The following is a 21616-nucleotide window of genomic DNA, read 5'->3' as shown; positions in this document are numbered from 1 at the left end:
CTATCTTATTTTTTAGAAAGTTAAATGTTTTAAAACTTGTCGTAAATGCAGTGCAGGTGCTGCCACGCACCAGCACACTCAATGTCGTGTTTTAAAATTCTTCTTCTTCGGGTTAGTGGCTGTTTGCCATGCCTGGAATCTTTCAATTCATTTTCATTCGTTCATTGTTGTCACACTGTCAACTTCACACAATGTCATGTCGTCACTCGCCACTCCGCAGTCGTCACGTCATTGATCATTCACCAATCAATCAGTCGTTCATGTGTTGTGGTTGAGGGTGGGTTAAATTAGTGGCTAACAAAATTAATAAAATAAAATAATAAAACTTCTTATTCACGCATTTAAAAGTTCGTTTCGACAACTTCTTTAATTTTATAACACCTCTTTTATGAAGAGTTCTTTGATTAAGTGTCGGTACAGAAACCTTAATTAATGTGAAAATGCATCAATGAAAGCAATAAGCATTTGCTCTCACCGATTATTTTGCATCTGCCGAATAAATCATTATTAGCGTGTAGTTACGGAGGTAAGATGAATTATTTTTGATTCACAATAATATTCAGCTTGTAATTTAGTGTAGTAAGATTGATTATCGAAATATAATAAGTAGTGTTTGCGGTTTTTTTACAAAGTAAGATGTTAGAGACTAAGCTAAATGCGTATCCTATATTTGTGTGCTGGTTCCAATGACTGCAATTTTGGCATCAATAGGAAAATTACAGCGTTACAAACTAACAAGTTGCTTTGATGCGAAGATCACGTGGTATGGTTTGCATACTCGCACATCGTAAATAATGTAATACTATGTGCATTATTTTCGTCTATTATGATAAACTTATATTCTACGACCAACCACGTCGCATCGCTCGACTTCAAGGGTTTGAACAATGAGGTTAAACCTTTCTCAGTTATGCTATCAAAAACAAAAGATATTTTAAATCCAACTGGTAGTTCTAGAGATTCTAAACAAATAAACAAGCTGGACAAACGCTGTGTGAATTATTCTTCAAGTGCGGTTCTTATACTTAGACAACTCTGTATCACGCATATTGCCAATGTTTTTAGACCAACCAAATTTGGATAAAATGCAGACAATTTAGGTTGCAATATAATGATAAAAAGCGATATCTATTGAAGTTGCCAAGGTTTCTTCATTGAGCATTATGGTTTCTAAGACTGAGGTATTGAATTGTTATCCTTAAAGTAATGATGCAATGACAAGTCTGATGCTCAATCACTGGTGCTGTGTCTACCCAGGACAGTCTTTAAGTTTGATACTGTACATAGTAAATCAATTCCGTTTTTTTTTTGTGTTTGCTGTTGCAGGCATGCATCCAGTTTATTTATTACTCATACATTATTACACTTTTTACAAATCCCATGAGAACTGTATGTGTTTGTGTTGTGTTGTTTGTGTTTGTGGGACAAATGTTTTCCTGGGACAAAGTAGCCTATGCCTCCTTTCAACTAGCACTATGCCAAAAACAAAGTTGATTGTTTGCTTAGTTTTTAAAGGATAACAGACTTTCACTTTTATTACATTAGTAAGGATACTGGAGTTATAACTGAGAATAGAGATTATGACTAAATATATTTCAAAGCAACCAATTGGTTCTTATCTTTAACAGTAATTCTGGTTGCCGTGCTATCCCAGTGTAAAAGACTTGAGCGCAGAGCACCATGTAGCATAATTTATTGATGTGTGCATTTAAGATGAGTTTAACTACAATATAGCATATAACTATTGTACCAAGCAATTTGCATTGCCGGACATAGCTGTTGTGGAACTTCTTGGTGTGTCTGTGATTGTGATTTACTTGATAATATCTGTTCACCTAATGCTTTGTATGCTTACGTTTAATCTATGTCACTATTTTTCATTTGCATACAATAAGAATGTTGACACTAATTAAAATGTTGATTATTTAGGTTGCTTCTCAACAAAATGTTTGTCTGTTCAAATTTAAAATGAGCTTTATATTCACGTAGATATGAAATAGTGAAGAAGATCTACTTAGGTTTTACTTTGTTTCAGATTTGACCTGTTTGTCAAAAATGAGTCTGTTCAAGACTGTGGTAGCAGCGACCATCAACAGCGGGAAAGTTAGCCGTGGAAATGTACGTATCTATAGTTGATTGTTGATATGATTTAAACTCTACAGTTCCTACTGAGTTCCTACAGTTCCTACAGTTCCTACAGTTCCCGATGCTTCCCGAACGTAGTAGGGTAGCAGTTACTATAAAAAGACACGTGCAACGTGTTGAAATTGCTTATAAGGCCTCAACATCAATAACCTATAGCAGTCCACTGCTGCACTGAAGGCATCTCCCAAGGCGGTTTTTACATAAAAGACTGCACCGGACATACTGTTTGGTAATAAATAGCATTTGATGGTAGAAGTAGCAAAGAGGACTTTACTACCTTTTATCTATACTAATATTATATTCCCATATTTGCCTTGTAAATAAAGGTAGTTAGTAATACACAATGTGTAAATGAAAACCGCAATAACACTTAACAGGGTTTAGAGGTACATTATGTACCTAATGTCTCTGAGACTTGTTCGTGAAACAGTAAACCTAATAGTTTTTGAGTAAACAACTGCCATAGTTTTTACTGAAAGATAAAAGATACAGCCCTAACATCACACGCGAAATTAAAATCATGTGATTTGTGTCACTTTATTAAGAAGGTCTTCTACTATGCGCGTGTCGGTCTTTTATCTTCACTAGGGTTGTCGTAAGAATGTTTTGAGTTTGTTTGTATGGAAAAATAAATATGCTTCTTTCGATTAAGATTTTTACAGTGTGATTCCTTATGAAAAATACTTATGCATCCTCATTTCGTAAATCGGTTACACGTTCTATTCTGATCTGCTTTCACCACACGGCAAAGTACTTGATTTAAATTAAATTAGAATTTGAAATGATTTTAGATGTGTGATCGAATGTAGCGTTTCGTTCTGATGGGAGGCTTCGGCCGTGGCTAATTATTATCGGGCCTACAACGTACCGCAGAGTGATTTAAGCGTTCCGGTACGATGTCGCGTAGAAATTAGGGGTATGGGTTTAATATAACTGCCATACTTCAAACAGCAAGCCGGTTACTATTTTAGACTGCAGACTTAACAGCAGATGAACCCGGGACCTCCCACTTAAACCCACGGCGCTCACGGTTGCGCCAAGGAGATCGTCAAATAGATAGGATAGGTGATAACTACGAGGCCGAGAGCTTTCTGGGTTTTTTATTACCCTGTATAACACATCTATGCTTCACCTTTATCTTTTCTCTTACTAATTTTCGCACTATCGAGATGCTTTTGTGTGTAAATATGTGTAAAAACGAAGTCGCAAATAACTTTAACTGCTTGTAATAAATATTAAACGAGTGATTGGCGGCATTGAACTTGGCCTTCAATATCCAATGACAATTAATATATTGATTATCTATACCAATGTACCTACCATAGGAACACAAATGCACCGTTTGTACTGCAATGCGCAGATAGTGTGATAGCACTGTACTCAGTTGGTTAACCTAATGTTACAAATCGTAGTTATTTTATTTACAAGTAAGTACAAACAACTAAACATGTATGTAGGAATGTGTTTAAAATTTTTAATCCACTTCCATGCTTTAAACATTCTATAAAAGATTCTGAACAGTTAGCTTATTGCCTACATTAAAACACCTAATGATAATATAATCCAAACGGATGATATAATGTTGTTTTCAAACTGAATTTCATAATAGTCGCTGTTGTTTTTTTTATCCCTTCTGCGCAAAGGGTTTACTCAACTGACAGCCAGCTACTTACTGCTCGATGCGTGGTATCTGTATGAAGTTTAAAAAAAAGAGCATCTGTGTTAATTTGAAAAAAAGAACATTGCCATTCACGCGCGTTTCACTATCAGGACGCCAGTTACTACCAGTTTATTTGTATACACTCAGTAATGGGTGATATAAGGATACTACACCGTATACTACAACTGGCTGTTTTAATGTTGTAAGCTAACTGTTTCAGAATCTTTTATAGAGGATTGATATTATGGATGTTATCGCGTGACTACAATCTCACTTGATGGTAAGTGGGCCATAAAGTGAGATCGTAGTCTCGCGATAATTATCAGCTATAGCCGAATAAAATACTACTGCATTTTAGTCAACTAATTCTAATATTATAATACAAATATTGATTTTCGTAACTGCGTAGTACACAGTACTAGGAGTAGGTATAACTTGTAGGTATATGTACTAGGACCGCATAAGTAATGATGTTTATTAAACAATTGGCAACAGCTAGCGTCTATCAGACGCACGTGGCTTGTTAGTGTACACACGAGTTTCAATAGCCGGTTTATAGAGAAATATGTTTCGTCTTTATTATTTTATTTGGTGTTTAAAAGCGGTGATAGCCTAGTGGTTACTACTTCAGTCCCACTTTCGGGGGACCGAGTTTCCGAATTAATGAAGTTCCTTCAACGGTGAAGGAAAACATCGTGAGGCAACCTGAATGCCTCAGAGTTCTCTATAATGTTCTCAAAAGCGTGTGGAGTCCACCAATCCACACTGGGCCAGTGTGGTGGACGACGGCCTAAAACCTTCTCATGTGTGGTAGACCCGTACCATGCAGTGGGGTAGGAATGGGTTGATATGATATTGATGATATTTATTGTTGGTGCATATTAAGAGGGAAGCGCGCAGAAGTTGGAATGTCTGAGACTAATCATTACGATGAGTTGTTGATCATGGCAGGGCAATTTTTAGGAAATTTCTTTTACCACAATTGTAAATCTTATTTATTGCACCACCTACCTCTTTTCTACGTTTTTTCCTTTTACGCCATTGGTTGCCTGGAAGAAATCGCTATGTAGCGATAAGGCCACCAAATTGTACTTTCTTGATATGTATTTATATCTCTGTAACTACTTTTTTTTCTTTGGTGTACAATAAAAGTGGATTCATTCATACCACCGTCAAAGACGTGCCGCTAAGCGCTTAGCGTTCCCGTACGATGTTGCGTTGAAACCTGAAAATAAAACTTCCGTATCCCTAAAAGGTTAGCCTGTTACCAACTTGACTGCATCCTCACACACCAAGTATGAACAGGTGATTTGCAGTCAGGGCGATTAAGATATAAATCATCATTTGTAATTCAGCTTAACGCGTGAATCTACATGAGATTAGAAAGTGAAAAAAAACAACTTTAGTGCAAAGTTGTTACACAAATATCATTTCAGTACCAAAAACTAAAAGCAATAATAAACGCACTTGCAAAATGCACCTAGAAACCTCACAGAATTAAGAACATACAGAATCCGTGTACTCGACTTATATTGAAACATCAAAAACTACTCCACTAGAGAAGTGTTTCTTGGACAGGCGGGTAGTTACTTCACTCCATTTAGCAGTTGACAGTAATTATTTAACTCTAATGTCCAAAACGTTTACCGTAAAATAAACAAAATGGTAAAAAATTGTGAGCTAGCAAAATTAAGCGGCTTTCACTGTTTTTTGAACACAATGCACTGCATGCATATATTGCTGAATGAATCTATACTAATAGTAGAAATAGGAAAGTGCGTCTGTTGGTTTTTTGTCGATTTATTTATTTGTTTCTTGCGGGAGATTTAAACAATCAAAAGTACGCGGATGAATTGCTTTTTTTTCATCAAATAGCGTAGTCCGCTTCTCCGGGCTAGATTTTGCTTTATTTTATTTAATCAATAAACTTACATCATTAAATTTTTAATTTTAAGTCGCTTAATATCATCATATCATAAGATAATCATTTTTTTCTCTCCGTGTTAATTCTCTTCTCGAGCGGGTGAAGATCATTATCTACACCCATGTACACCCAACAATAGAATATCATCATAGTGAATAAAAGCTGTATTTAACAGTTTGACAGTTCAAAAATAGGAGTGCTCCGATCGTCACCAAACTTTACAGTATTACTCGCCAGGTCAATCCGGAGTTTCCCTGAAAGTTTCATTGAAATCGGTCCAGCCGTTTCGGAGCCTATACGGAACATACCAACACACTTTCTCTTTTTTATATATAGAAGTAGGACGATACGCATGCATTCTCGTTGTCCCATATGCCTTGCGACTTGCTCTTATTTGTGAAGAGTTATGTCCTTTATCTCCAACAATATTTATCAAATCCTTATTTAAATAAGACAATACATGATTTCAATTTAAAAAAAGAATTATTAAAATCGGTTCAAATTTAATGTAAAGTAAAATTGATAAAAAAATTCATCCCATTTCCCGGAGGAAACTTATTGTTTATCGGGATAAACAGTATCCTATATGTTGTCCCGGAACATCAGCTACCACTGTACCAAATCGTATTGAAATTCATTCAGTAGTTTTCAAGTGATGCCCGGACAGACAGACTGACAGACAAAAAGAAAAAAATTAAATAAATTTCTGTTTTGGACTCAGTATCAATTATAAAGCATCCCCCGATAAAAAAATTCTAAATACATATATTAAAAGTACAGAAATCTTCCAGTTACGGTTTTATTATAAGTATAGATTAATAACAGAATAAATAATTTCGCACAACCATTTATCCAAAATCCTGCCATAAGTGATGTATTTATCGTGATAAAAATTACCAAAATAATATCTAATCCCTTATCAAAATCAAATTACCTTATGGTAATTTGATTTTGATAAGGGATAGTAGGGAGGGTAAAGCAAGTTTAACTTATCATAATGTCGGAGCCACGTGTTAGCCATAAACAATCTACATCATCTATATTCAGTTTGATTTCCTGAAAACTATCATCCTGACTTCCGCGCCTCAAGGGTTTTACAGTTCATATACCCAAAAGTTTTTTCTGTAGAATGCAACACAAGTTTTTACTCATATTCGGAACGTAGTAACAATATAAATTTTTGCTCGTTCCATCAAAACAATAGCTTAATGTCTAAATAATGATTGTTGTGTGTTGCACAAAAAAATATGAAATACCTTCATAATACGACGGTTAATAGTCACGTGTTATATGACTGAGGTCTAAGGTTCAATGTCAAACTAATGACTCAACTAAACACCGTATTATACCTTAACAAGAAGACATGCGATGCGATATAATTTATTTTTTATTTTTTCATGAACGCTCATTTTGGAAAGGTTATCATTGTTAAAACTTTGCAGTAGAGTAAGATGGTTTTAGCATCCTCCCTGGTGCAGTGGTGAGCGCTGTGATCTTATAAATAGGAAGTCCAAGGTTCTATTCCCATGTATTATTTCTGAATTTTCTCTGGTATGATCTGGTTGGAAGCCGTAGCTAGGGTTAACACCCTACCGACAAAGACGTGCCGCTAAGCGATTTAGCGTTCCTGTTCGATGGCACAACAAAAAAATCCGCGTCGGAATCTATCTACCTATCAGTTAAGTCACACAAGCAGCTTTTGTGTTCTAAAATTGTATTAGATCGCCGGTAGAATCAAAAGGTTGTTACATTTGTGTCGCGTATAGTATTCATTCTTATTTAAATTAATGGTTTAATCATCAAGGGTATTTGTAAAGCAGTAAAAATAATTTTTAATTCATTCATTTCAGACATTTAATTTAGAGGCTACCGCGAGATAAAAAAAAGTTAAGGCCTACACCTAAACAAAACAGTTATTTTATTAAGTGAATTGAAATTCTATTTTTAAAAATTACAGCCGATTCTTTTACGATAAAACAAACTTTAGAAATCATAGAAAACACTTCAAATTAATTCATTTGTATCAGTCACTCAAGACAGCTAGATGCAAATTTTTATGTCCTCTCCAACAGCTGCGCCTGCGACCTTTGCTGTCATGCGCGCCGCTCGCGCTGGCGTGGGACCGCTCTGCGCACACGCAAGACATCACCAAGAACATCCAGTACATAACTAACGAGAAGGTCAAGCTCACCACGGATCCGAAGACTATGAAGTGAGTTATGAAATCCATCAAATTCATCAAAGTTTTTACAGTTGTTTTAAAACACTTTATTGTACACCAAACACAAAGCAATAAAAAAACACAATTGATATAAAGAAAAAAGGTACATTAGGCGGCCCTATCGCTTAAAAGCGATCTCTACCAGGCTACCTACCAAAGTACATGAAGTTAAGAAGAAGGGTTAGGATGTACACAAAATAATAATAAATTAAATAAAACATATCATCTTTATTAACTCACTATAATAGCCTTAGTAAAAAAAAATTCTCGCTCGCAGTCGAGTCGTTTTCAAAGTATTAATTTTTGCATCGTCAAAGTAAAATGGACCTAATGTCAATTGTTTTGAAGTCGCAAATCCTCTACTTCTTATGTTTGTTTTATAAACGTTCCATACTCGAAAACTACTCTTTGATTTTGAGCGAGCTAATCTTATAACATTGTGGCCTTAGTACATATTAATTGTGAAGGAAAACATCGTGAGGAAACCGTGCAGGCATGCAGGTTTTACTGTATTCAGCCCATCTTTACCGGGCCGGCGTGGTGGACTACCTGAACCCTTTCATTCTGAGAGGAGACCCGTGCCCTGTAGTGGCCGGTAATGATAAGATGTCGAGTTTAATGTGTATTGTGTTAGATGCAAATGGGCCGTTTTGGTATGCAGATGTATTCGTCGGTTTGGTAACTGATTTTAGGTCAGTTTTAACAATGGCGCCACTCCGAAATCGATATACCGCTGCGCTCATCGTTAATCTTAAAATATAGCCGTTCATCCTCGGGTTAATGTCGCACTGCTGAGCATTGGCACTTCATACGTGCACTAAAGCACTGCGTACCTAAAAAAAAAATTTTCATTCTTTTACAATTATTATTTTGGGATTTCTTTTTTTTTTTATTCCACTACAAGTTAGCCCTTGACTGCGTCTTTATATTCGACACCAAATAGATTTTAAGCAATGTACCCTCGACCCACGTTTCGCTCCGACACCGGAGCATCCTCAGGAGATGTTGGCTTTACAATAAATTGTTAAGCATGACGGCGCGAAACGTGCGTAGAGGGTTGGAACATTGCCGAAGATCGGTTTGGTTTGGAGTATAAAGTAATAAATTATGCCATACAGATTCTCCTGCTTTTCGCGGAGTATGGCAAATTAAGCTTAATTTTCATGATACAAAAGAAGTTTAATAGACAACCGCGTAGATATGGTTGAACGCAGGTCGAATGTTGGCGTCAGTATTGTCAAGGGCATAGCTTATTATTAGATCACGTTGCATACGTTGCTATAGATCGCATGTACGAGACGTGCATTGGCTACTTCCAATATGTATAACAGCCAGAATAAGCTTAGTATTTTCAGCCGACTGCCGAAAATGGCGGAGATGCGTATATAATAATAATAATAGCATTATCATTTATTTCAGGCTTTACCCATAAACTTTAAACATTGTATATCAATTAAATAATTTACAAATAAATTGAAACAAAATTAAAATAAAAAATTAAATTAAATTAAATCGAATCAAATCAAAATCAAAACAACCAAATCGAAATTAAATAAGAGCACTAAAAAATAAAAAAAAATATGATGTATATGCAGTTGTGTCGAGCCTAAGGCTCCCCGTACACAGGCAGTACTATTGACATTATTCAGCATCGAGGGATCGACAGCTCAACTTGCTCTCCAAATCACGGAGTGCGCGTATGTATAAACTGCACAAAGCGAAGTATCTAAACACACGTGTATTACTATGAAGCAATAACCTCTGCTATCGACAGCTTCATAAACTACTATTAATTAACCGCTTCAATGTAACAACGTGGACTTTGTCCAGACGCGGTAAAACTGATAATGGTGATATGGTGTTGGATACTCAAGAATTATACAACGTGTGAATGAAAACCGAAATATTATTCCACAGGCTTCAGAGGTACTTTGAGACTTATCTGTGAAACCGAAACGTAATAGTTTTTGTAAAAATCACTCAGTACCATAGTGTACGCTGTGAAACCTTTTTTTTAATCTAAAATTGAATATAGCTAAATTCAGGGTGTTAGGATTCAGGGTTTTTCGTGACGGTGTGCGCGCGCATCGTAAAAATGTACTCTCATAATTTTTCCCTAACGCGCCGAAAGAACTATAACTTAAAAAAAACAAAGTCAATAAAAGTTATCTATCGTACAAATAATATATTGCCATTTCGGATTACTTTCAATAGATGGCGTTCTTTAGATAACATAAGTTCTAAGTGCCTTTAACAATTAAACCATTCTTCCTCAGGTTAGACAAACAGCTAAACCGACCCACATGTGTGATGATCAACTGGTTGCTAGCACGGCAGAAGCACGTGATGAAATACGCGAATCTCTACTTGGAGCAAGGCTTCGATGTTATTTCCGTATCCTGTACCCCTTGGCAGCTGATGTGGCCGTTGAAAGGCTCTCAGGTAAGCTAACGTTATAACTAATACAGGTAAATAATTAGTTTAATACAGGTAAGAAGTTATTTTAATACAGGTAAAGTCATCAGGCTACTGCCTCAACAGAAGCACGTGATGAAATACTCTACTTTGAACAGGGCTTTGATCTCATCTTTGTGTCGTGTGCAACGTGGCAGCTTACGTAACCATTAAATCGCAGCTAAGAATTACTATATTGTTAATACAGGTAAATAATTGAATACAGGTAAGAATTCAGTTACAGTTTTTCATCTAAGGTTTGTTTTATTAATAGGAAGCCAACGGTATATGTATTATAAGTAGGTCCCAGGTTCGATTCCCGGCAGGGGAATATGGAAATTTATAATTTCTGAATTTTCTCTGGTCTGGTTACGTGGGAGGCTCTGGCCGTGGGTAGTACCGCCCTACGGACAAAGACGGCAGCTAAGCGATTTAGTGTTCCGGTGCGAAGTCGTAGAAAACGATTAGAGGGACCATACTCCCTAACAGGTTAGCCCGCTACCATCTTAGACTGCATCATCTTACCATGTCACTGCTAGCATGGGCATGAGACAATTATATCCCCAGGAAACGGATATAAATTATTCATCTCCCACAGCTTTATCAACTCTCAGAGCACTGGCGCACGAGTGGAAATAATATCCAAATAATATATGTGTAATAATAAACAAGTTCCTGAAAATAGCAGTGCATTGCTCTACTGGGATCGAACGATTATCACTGACAGGTATATTACAGCTAATAGGCCTGATATAGTGCTAGTCGATCGATCAGTGCGCCGTGCAATAATTGTTGACATTACTATTCCACATGACGATAATCTGGTGAAAGCTGAAAAGGACAAAGTATCTAAATACTTGGACCTTGCTCACGAGGTTACCGCCATGTGGAATGTTGAGTCGACCTTTATTGTTCTGATCGTCGTTTCAGTCAATGGTCTTCTCGCGAAAATCTTCGACTAACATCTTAAGAAGCTTTCGCTTGGTTGTTGGATCAAGGGTCGGATACAGAAGGCAGTAGTCCTTGAAACGGCGGGTATTGTGAGGAGGTTCCTCCCTCTGGAGCCCTGACCGCCCGTTGCTTGGGCATTCAAAAGCCTCGCTAGCGGAGGGTGGATGTTTTATTTATGATAAATTTTTAATAGTGTTTTATATTTTTTTAAGCATTGTTAAGAATTTAAAAAAAAATGTAAATTAATAAATGATAGAGAAAAACTTAAGTAACTCGGTAAAGTTCTCCTATTCCATGTTCCCAAGCTTTAGCAGGCGTTAATTATATTCCCTGTCAGGGGATAACATTTTTGTCTCCGGCCTGTGCTAGCCCTGCAGGTGAGATTGCAGTCAAGGGCTAAATTGTAGCGGAATAAAAAAAAATATCTAGCAACCCTCTGAACATACACGTTGGCATAAAGAAAACGGTTCCAATGTGATTTTCAGTTAGTGGCGGCAGACCTGATCAAGTTCATGGCAGCGAATGAGAACGACCAGCCAACGGTTCTGCACGGTTTCTCCGTGGGCGGTTACATCTGGGGCGAGGTTTGCGCTCAAGTTATGGACAACAAACAATTGTAAGTAAAGTCCTTTTCACACAACTCTAGTAGCAGGGAGTCGCCAGATAAAAGGACTTCATCGGCGTGAATTTCACAGCCTAGCCTAAAATTTCGCACAGCTTTTTTAAAATTTAATGCGATCTTCCTGCTTTATGCCTGCGAATCATTATTTTTACCTTACGATAGTGTTTATCAGACCAAAATTACTTGGTTATATTTTGTCATTTAATACTATTAACCCAACACGTTGTATATAGATTATAACACAGATAGTTGTACGTTTGTTTCCGGTTTAAAGCAAATGAAGTAATACGCCAGCAAGGTAAAGCGTAGGTTTCTATATAATCAATTTATAATTAATTTTTATTTATAATTCTACGTTATGTTTATATGTGTAAAGTGTATTCATTCATTCATTCATTCATAATTTTAATAATATTTTCAGATACCAATCTGTTATTGACCGAGTGGCGGCCCAGGTGTGGGACTCCGCTGCTGACATCACCGAGATCACCATAGGAGTGCCGGCTGCCGTTTTCCCAAAGAACAAAATCATGCAGAAAACCCTCAAGGCTTATATGGAGTAAGTGACTTGCAACATCATCCATATCATATCATACTCCCCAGCACGGCTAGCATGGGCAGGAGACAATTATCTCCACATCCACATATATTATCTAAAATTCATAATTAAAGGGAAAGTTAAAGTTATCATCCCAAATGAAAACCCTTCTCACTATGGGAGTGCCCTGTAGTGGGCTGGTTAATGGTTGAAATGATTATCCTCTCTGAACGGTAATAGAAAGAAGGAGAGCATAGACCCACCAACCCTATACAATGCGGGTTGACAGAAATTCTTAATTTCGAACAAGACGGGATTTGAACTTCTTTTTCTTTGCATGGGCCTTTGCCCATTACAGGGAAGTCTGTTACATTTTTTATGTAAAAATGGTCAAAATGGTCTTATCGATGATGATTTTTACATATAAACATTGGACCATACCAAATAGTGGCATGCTATCTTTTTGTATGATCGTGATTAGTAGACGGACGCATAGACGGCGTCTAGCTGAATGTTATCTTACACATGTACACCGAGGTCGTCACAGTTTCTTATCAGCGAAACTATATTTTTTAAGAGTTTTAAGCCGGACTATCATTGACTCTAATCAGACGAAACTACCAGTGATTGTAACTGTCTCAATGTAAATCCGGCTTAAAATACTGTGCTGAACCATCTTTCTTTTGTCTGTGGCACTGAAAACAAAATCATTGAAGAAATTCTTTCTCAAAATAAAATGGGACTTTACATAAATAATGCTTGCCTACTATGTGTCACAACTAGCTTTGTGTTCAACAAACTTAGATAAAGAATGTGGGAAAACTGTCAAGTTTACTGGCGTGGTGTTATTTTAATGGTACTGGCAGCAATCGCGGTTTCTGCTGTTTTTTTTTTAAAGTTCCGTTGTCTGTCTAGGAACTCTTCGTCAAATCTCTATGAAATTTAAATGCGACCAAATTCCAGAATTTTGTGTAGAACATAAAATGGATGACTGTAGAACATAAAATGGATGTTGCGAATCCATCTATAAATGACGGATTTATGCTTAAACATACATAAAAAAAACCAAGCGAATTGATAACGTCCATCTTTTGAAAAGGAAGTCAAAAAGATTAATTTTCAGCAGAAAATAATTTTGAATTCAAAGCTCTGACCTCGAACTATTTTATAGTATCCTTTTTATTAGAATAATGAATGAATGAATAAAAATACTTTTATTGCACACCACAAAAAGTACATAAAAAAGTAAAAGTATACAATTTGGTGGCCTTATCGCTTCATAGCGATGTCTTCCAGGCAACCAATGGCGAAGATAACAAATACAGAAAATAGTTAGGTGGTGCATATACCCTCAAATAAATATTTATCTTAATATATAAAAATCTCCTGTCACGATGTTTGTCCGCGATGGACTCCTAAACTACTTAACCGATTTTAAATTAAATTGGCACACCATGAGCAGTCTGGTCCAACTTAAGAGATAGGTAGCTTAGATCTTTAATTATAGTCACAATTTTATTTTATTGCAAATTATTTGTCTATAATTAATTGGCAGTCACATGTTATATATATATATATATATATATATATATATATATATATATATATACTACTATGATCATTTAAGACTTAGCGATACTGAATACTTTAAAAACAAAATCAAACGCAGACGAAGTCGCGGGCAACAGCTAGTAACATATATATAACAATATTTGTAACTTAAGATACAAATAATTAAATAAGTAATTACCAATATATATATATATACATAATATAAAAATGATATTTACTTAAAAATAGTAATAAATTAAATATGAAACCAAATAAATAATTATCCTCAAACATAAACAAACGTTATAATTTATAAGTTAGTCTAGTTTTTTTTTTATAGAAGGTCTGAGAAGAAGACTACGACACATCAAAAATAATTTTCCATCTGGCACGCCGAAAATTTTCCCCGACTAGTTGTCAGATTTAATCTAAGTTTTATCGAGCGATATGACAATAATAATACGATAAGATAAGACGATTATGACATTAATAAGGATTTATTATCACTTGTGATGTAATGCTTATATCGGTCATCTTTAGGTCATTTGGTCAGTAAAAATATTAACCTTTTGCGTGATTCGTTGCTAACTTAGTTTACATTTTTGACAGCAGATAACGAGGTCCTGGAACCGATTATTTCTTACGCTTTCAAAAAGTATTTTTACGTATGATATTTTGTTTCGATACAATGCAATCGGAATTTATGTATGTATTTATTTTAGATTCGATAATTTTGGCACTTCCGGCATCTCTAATCTGGCTAAATTTGACAAACGTTTGTGTTTGACATAGTAATTATTAAAAAAAAAAAAACTTTCTTTTGGTAAGGGTCTGTAATATGGAACAAGTAATGAATGAATAAGAAAACTACGTCTACAATAACTTCCCTATTCCCCCGACCTCAATGAAATCATAATACTTTTATCATCATCAGTGCTGTGCAATTTTGGTCTACCACACCGCTGAGCGCTGTGATTTTAAATCCGAGGTCCCGGGATCGATTTCCGGCAGGGGTAATTTGGGAATTTATTATTTCTGAATTTTCTCTGGTCCGGTTTGGTGGGAGGCTTTGGCCGTGACTTGTTGCTACCCTACCGTCAAGGACGTGCAGCTAAGCTAGTTAGTGTTCCGAGATCGCGTAGAAACCGGTTAGCCCGCTACCATCTTAGATATAAAAAAAGAAAAAAAAGTGCATCGTGTTATATAATTGCTTACTTATTTCGGCGCAACAATCCTTTGTGGGTCTTTACGTTCTCTACTATTTTTCTCAAATAGGATCTCACTTTTACTTCCTTCTTCCACAATTTTTACTTTCCAATTTTCTGTAAATCTTCCAAAGCATCCATCCTCCTTTTCTGGATCTTCTTTTCTGCCTTTTTTGTTGTGGCGTCCATTGTGATCACCTTGACTTCCTTGTTGTTCAGCTTCCTCTACGTGTCTTAACCACCTGAAGCGTTGGCTCTACAGTGCCTGCGAATTGTTTCAACATTGTTCACTTGTTGTAACTAATAGTTCATCCGAATTCCGTGCGCGGAGTGAAGATCTTGCGAAGCATCTTTGTTTAAAAAATTGCTAGATTGTGTTTTTTACTTTTAAAGTTAGTGGCCACGATTCGCTTACATAGATCGCATGAGCATTTTATAATTTAGTTGGTTATTTCAACTTTGAACCAAGTTGACAGTTTCAAATATCTAGGCTCCGTTATTAACACGAGAGCAAATACCGAAGATGATATTCAAAGCAGAATCAACACAGGATGGCTCAAATGGAGGTCCCTTACTGGTGTTCTTTGTGATGCGAAACTGCCAATTAAAGTGAAAGGCACCGTGTACAAAAGAGCTGTACGATCAGCTCTGCTCTATGGGTCCGAATGCTGGGGAATGAGGAAGAGTGACGAACAGAAAATACATGTTACTGAAATGAAGATGTTGCGCTGGGCTGGGGGCATTACAAGATTGGACAAAATTCGGAATGAGTTCATCCGAGACTCTTTTAAAGTTGCGGAAGTACAGCATAGGATGCAGGAGGGCCGATTACGCTGGTACGGGCATATAATGCGTAGAGACAAAAGCCACATGACTCAGCGAGTAATGGCTATAGATGAAGGCAAAAGAGGTAGAGGTCGCCCACTTACCACCTGGACTAGAACAGTTTTCAATTACTCTGGGCGTAACACCAGAATTGACACAAGACCGTATTAAATGGCGGACAAGTTTCAGGAGTAAAAGAAATAGTAAAGGAAATAGGGAAAGCGCCAGGAAAATGATGGTGATGATGAAATGGTTATTTGATTAGTTGTGAAAAAACTTAACCTAAACGAGCAAGAAGTAAACTGTCACCTACGTAACAAGCTTGTTAGACTTGACGAGCAGTAATTTAATTTGTTGTAAAGTTATTAGCTTTTAATATAGGTTGTACCGAATAGCAGACTTGGGGCCCAGAAAACGGTTACAAATGAAATTATTTCCGACTGTACTCTACGGAATCCTAAAATTTAAACCTTCTGTTATCAGACACGTATTTGGAAAGTGAACAATGATTCATGCCATGAATTAATTTTATCAATGAAACGTAGTCAAAATAGCGATCACTCGAGACTTTAGTGCGCATTGGATGTTTCAACTTTATCGTATTGCATCACTTGATAATGAATACCTATTTACAGCTATTTTTAAAACGACAAAGTGTTATATTTTTGGGGTTTGTGTGTGTTTGTGTGTTTGCGTGTTTGTGTTTGAATGAATGAACGAATGAATGATTTATTTATTTCTCCACATTACTTAGAAGTATAAGTACAACATAATGTTGCTTACGGGCTATTTTGTTACACAGTTATAATTTGGGGGCTGATGCTTGAACGTGGTAAAACCTGTGTCTCAAGCCACCAGGCCCTTTTCCCAGGATAATATATACAAGGATGAATATATCATAGTTTAAGTAATGTTATATTAAATTGATTAATTTAAATTTAAGTAAGAGTAACTTTGTTCAATATTTTAAACATAAATTTAAAAAAAAAACCTTCATTTTAACAGAAGATTTAATCATGCAAAGATTTTAGATTTATTAGTATGAATAGTTATAATTTATTTTAAATTGTAATGTCTTATTAAATGTAGTTTATAGTTTTTCATTCGTGTATCTTGTGTGTATGTGTGTGTGTGGTGTGTGCTCGCGCGCGTTTGTTTGGTGTGTGTGTGTGTATGCGAGTGTAGAGCGTGCGTGCGTGGGTGCGTGTCAAATGAAAGAATTAAAATGTACAATATCCCAAAGTACAATAAATAAAACCGTACAATAATGTCGAGGTTGAAGCGGTGATGGTCTAGTGGGTAAAGCTTCTGCTTCCCTTTTGGGGAGCCCGGAATCGATCCCCAGCACGCATTTATAACCTTTCGGAGTTTTGTGCGTTTTGTTTAATTTTTAATTTTTGCTTACGGGCGTGTGAAGTTCAATTCGCAATTAGCCTATAAACCCTTCTCATTTTGAGTGCAGACCCGTGCCCTGTAGAGGGCTGGTAAAGAGTTGATTATGATCACAAAACTAATACATTTTGGATAGAAGTTGTTTAATTATAAAGAAGAACGAACGAAAGAAGGAGCTTGAAGAACGTTTTACGAACATGATTGCGGGGAACATAGAATGTAGAAGTTTATTTATTTATATCATAATATCATACATATATATGTATGTTTATGTTGTACCACCTACCAAGCATTTATAGCATTTTCTTCTAAGCCTTAGGTTGCCTGTTAGAGATCGCTATATAGCGATGAGGTCGCCAAACTATACCTTCTACCTTAAAGGTCTGTTCTATTTGTATTTTTTATTTTTTCTGTGTGTGGTGTACAATAAAAGTTTTAGCATTCATTCATTCATTGTATAGAGTATAGACAAATATAGAGGATATCCATGCGTCCAAACATCATCAGCATAAACAAATTGCAACTGGATGTGTACTCTTTTCTCACAATCGATATGTATATATCGATTGTGAGAAAGTGATAAATAAAAAAAAACTTGCTAAATTTGTTGTGGGCTCTTCTTAGACCAGGGTGAGTTCGGAATCCTCCTAGCTTTAGTTTATAAGGATATACATGAATAAAACATTTTTGAATTTGAAAGTGCAAAAACTACTGTCGCGTGCTGGATTGCGGCCTAGACCCATGCAATTGACATTTTGTGTGAGAAACTTGTTATTGCAGTCTGTTATGGGGGGGATAGTAAATGTCTTGTTGACCGCCATTTTCCATCTCCAGGTACCACCTGAAGACCTTCCACGACGCAGCAACGGTGCACTACATAAGGTCGTCGCAGCTGTTCCACACGAACGCGTGCCGGGCGCCCGCGCTGTTTCTTCTGTCGAGCAGTGACCCCGTCGGGGCGGAGGGTAGCAACCGCAATGTCTACGATTCCTGGGTCAAGATGGGTATGAAGGTGAGATAGCGATTTCGACCGCAGTGGAGGCGCAGTGGAGGGCGCTGTGGTTTCAAGTGTGTGGTCCCAGGTACGATTCCCGACAGGGGTAAATTGGGACTTAATAATTTCTCAATTTTTGCTCTGTGTATAATCGATGGTTTCCACTTACCATCGGCAGGGCTCCCCGGGGAAGGGCTAAAAATTTAACTTCTCCCACAGTTTTATCAACTCTCAGACCTTTGGCGTACAAGTGGAAATAATATCCAAATAATATATGTGTAATAATGAACGGGGGTAAACTTCTCCTATTCCTTGTCCCCGTACTTTAGCAGGGGATATAATTTTTGTATCCTTCTTGTGCTAGCCCTCCAGGAGATAAAAATTATGTCCCCCGATTAAATATTCTCACAAGGGATAAATCTTACGTGTCTACCTGCCAAAGCGCGGCAACGGGAAATATGAGAAGTTTGCCCCCCATTAATGTTACACGTGTGGCGGTCTCCATATTATACAACTAGATGGCGCCACAAAGATCCTGCATGTATAAACAAAAAATGACCATATCATACAACGTGTAACCTAATTGAAGGGTTCATGAGTATATTTTATAAGGAAACATGCTGTAAAATATTAAATAAAAAGAAGCATATTTATTATTCCATACAATCGAATTCAACACATTCTTAGCTACCTACGCCTACGCTACGAGACGCGTACTTAATAAAGTGACAAGAGTCCCTTGATTTTACTTTTATATGTGTTGCTAGTGATGTTTTTCAGTTCTTGAAGTAAAAACTATGGCAGTTTTTTACTCAAAAACTAAGCGTTTGCGTTTGATAGATAAGTCTCAGAGACAGTAAATAATTTACCTGTATAGCCTGTGAAGTAATATTTCGGTTTTCAGATACACGTATATACAACTTCCAAAGTTGACTGAATATTATTTGCACTTGTTCGAGTAACATATAAATGGGTCGAAGGTAGCGAGTAAATCTCTCCCACCACGCCAAAAAAGAACTTGTAGAAAAATGTGTGTCTAACCACTCACGACTTTTAGGCTTATAAAGGATTTTCTTCTGCAGTGTACCTGGCATTGCTGGGACCGGTCGCCGCACGTGCAACACTTCACGAAACACCGAGACGAATACGTGGCACTCGTGCGCGCGCACCTACGCGAGCACGTAGCAAGCGCGCACCAGGAGAAGTCGCGGGCGCACGCTTAGCGTCCCACTATCACAACATTTTGTATAAGATACTAGGATTAATGAATTTAGTTAGCGGAAACGTTTTACAGAACCTCAGATAGCACTCACGTTTTCAGCTTCCCACTTCTGAAACTATTTTCTTTTTTACCTAAGTCGTGTGACGTAGCTGAATCGAGCGAATCAAATTGCAGAGTAAAATCTAGTTATATCCAGTCTTTTTGACTATCAAGGGTTTAAACTACAAATTTCGAGGTCTTTTTACGGTCGTCGCTCATTACAGCCCGCTCCAATACGTTCATAACTTTATAGCATGATTCGGTGAGTTTATGACCCGCCTAATTGTGTCCCGCTTCAGTAATTTCATAACCCGCTTTAATGAGTTTATCAAAAATTAGTCTAAAAAAAGGGTATAACAAATATAAACTTCTTTTACTGGAGCATGTCCGAGCAAAATTTTTGTAATCTCCCTTGGCATGGTTTATAACGATGCGTATAAACTAGCACTGCCTCCTGTCCGTCAAAATCAGTTCAACAGTTCTTCAGATCGGTCTGGACAAACAGAAACAGATTTATCTAAAAACGTGTATTAAGTTAAAATAATCATGGTACTATGAGTTCAATAAAGGCAGTTATTTCGAAATCGCAGACATGCTATAAATTCAAATTCAAAAATTCTTTATTCATGTAGGCCTATCACAGGCATTCTTGAAGCGTTCATACATATACATATATATTTTTATTCACATAGGTTTGTAAAATGAAACATCAATCAGACCAAATAGTTATAAAGAGAGTTTATTGTTATTTACTGTAACTTAAAATAAGATTTTATGCACTTTCAAACATTGACTGAATTATTAGTATAAGTTGGTATGAAAATAAAAAAGTGTTTGAATTATAGTCTAAATTTTTTTTATATAATAAAGTACTTTGGAAATGCTTGAGTTGTTTTTATTTGTTTTCTCTACATACAGCTCATCTTTATTTTTTGCGGATGGACAATTAAAAAAGGAAGGAGATGAAAATTGTATCCCCCGATTATAATCCAACATGTCTTCTGCTAAGTTCAACAATTAGGTCATTCACATAAAGGTTAAAAAGGATTGGCAAGGTTAAACCTCCTTGTCTTACACCGCACTCTAGATTATAATAAAGGAAAACGCACTACCCCATCTAACGTAGTTCGTTTGGTTTAAGTATCCTCCTAATCGCCAATATATATATATATATATATATATTGCCGTAGTATAAATATTTATTTATACTACGACAATAAATACATCCCCAAAGTAAGCGCAGCTTGTGTTATGGGTATATTAATATAATATGGACTAACATTTGGAATAAATATAAACAAATAAAACATTCAAACAAACAAATTGTAATAAACAGCACTAAGAATCAGTTAGGATTCCCGATTCCTGAACGAAAGCTGTAGGTCTTGGTAGGCGGAATGTCAACGTCAGTGGGAAAAAAGGGGGAATTAACCGGTGATGGTGGAAAAACAAGCATGGTTAAAAACTAAAAAGTACAGTTGATAGAAGTTTAAAAGGTCATTCTGTTCTCTTACACCTAATTATGAGAAGAAGTAATTGTTAACAAAGGAAAGTAAAACGAACAACCACTTTAATTGCGAGTCATTGAAACGTACTTTCTTACAAACCACAAGTTGCTGACGAGATTGGAGATGAGTATTAACACATTTGCATTAATGTAACTTAGTTGCTAGAAGCCGTTATAAGCACCATTGTGACAAAATAATAATCGGTTATAGTTTAGACATGATAATTAAACTTTATAAAACTATTCAAACCTATTAAGTCGGTAGGTACGATGATAAATTATAAGTACCTGCTTTAAATAAAGCGAAAGCAAAGTATTAGTATGAAAAAGGTTTACCTAGTAGGTAACTAAAATAAATCTCGGAAG

At 36.4% G+C, this 21616-nt stretch overlaps 1 protein-coding gene across 2 annotated transcripts; it reads left to right on the top strand.

The window, feature by feature from the left end:
• The first annotated feature begins 244 nt into the window (after nucleotides 1-244).
• Nucleotides 245-19902, top strand: LOC120624978. 2 transcript variants are annotated; one of them, XM_039891841.1, is made up of 8 exons: nucleotides 245-526; nucleotides 2036-2118; nucleotides 7802-7941; nucleotides 10227-10392; nucleotides 11841-11971; nucleotides 12399-12536; nucleotides 18323-18500; nucleotides 19565-19902. In XM_039891841.1, exons 2-8 carry the CDS (start codon nucleotides 2056-2058, stop codon nucleotides 19703-19705), a joined length of 957 nt encoding a protein of 318 aa, XP_039747775.1. In that variant the 5' UTR covers nucleotides 245-526; nucleotides 2036-2055; the 3' UTR covers nucleotides 19706-19902. The 2 variants fall into 2 exon arrangements, with proteins under 2 accessions (XP_039747775.1, XP_039747776.1); XM_039891842.1 differs by lacking the exon at nucleotides 245-526 and adding an exon at nucleotides 612-631.
• Nucleotides 19903-21616: the final 1714 nt, after the last annotated feature.

This window comes from Pararge aegeria, chromosome 7 (assembly GCF_905163445.1).
Source record: "Pararge aegeria chromosome 7, ilParAegt1.1, whole genome shotgun sequence".
NCBI lineage: Eukaryota > Metazoa > Arthropoda > Insecta > Lepidoptera > Nymphalidae > Pararge > Pararge aegeria.
The sequence above is the reverse complement of the archived record's forward strand: the minus strand, read 5'-3'. Positions and strand labels throughout refer to the sequence as shown.

Bases quoted from the DNA above. Each gene is read 5' to 3' on its own strand.
- LOC120624978 (XM_039891841.1), top strand. From the start codon at position 2,056: ATGAGTCTGTTCAAGACTGTGGTAGCAGCGACCATCAACAGCGGGAAA. The intron at 7,942-10,226 runs GTGAGTTATGAA...ATTCTTCCTCAG, and splicing joins ACGGATCCGAAGACTATGAA to GTTAGACAAACAGCTAAACC. The intron at 18,501-19,564 runs GTGAGATAGCGA...TTTCTTCTGCAG, and splicing joins GGGTCAAGATGGGTATGAAG to TGTACCTGGCATTGCTGGGA.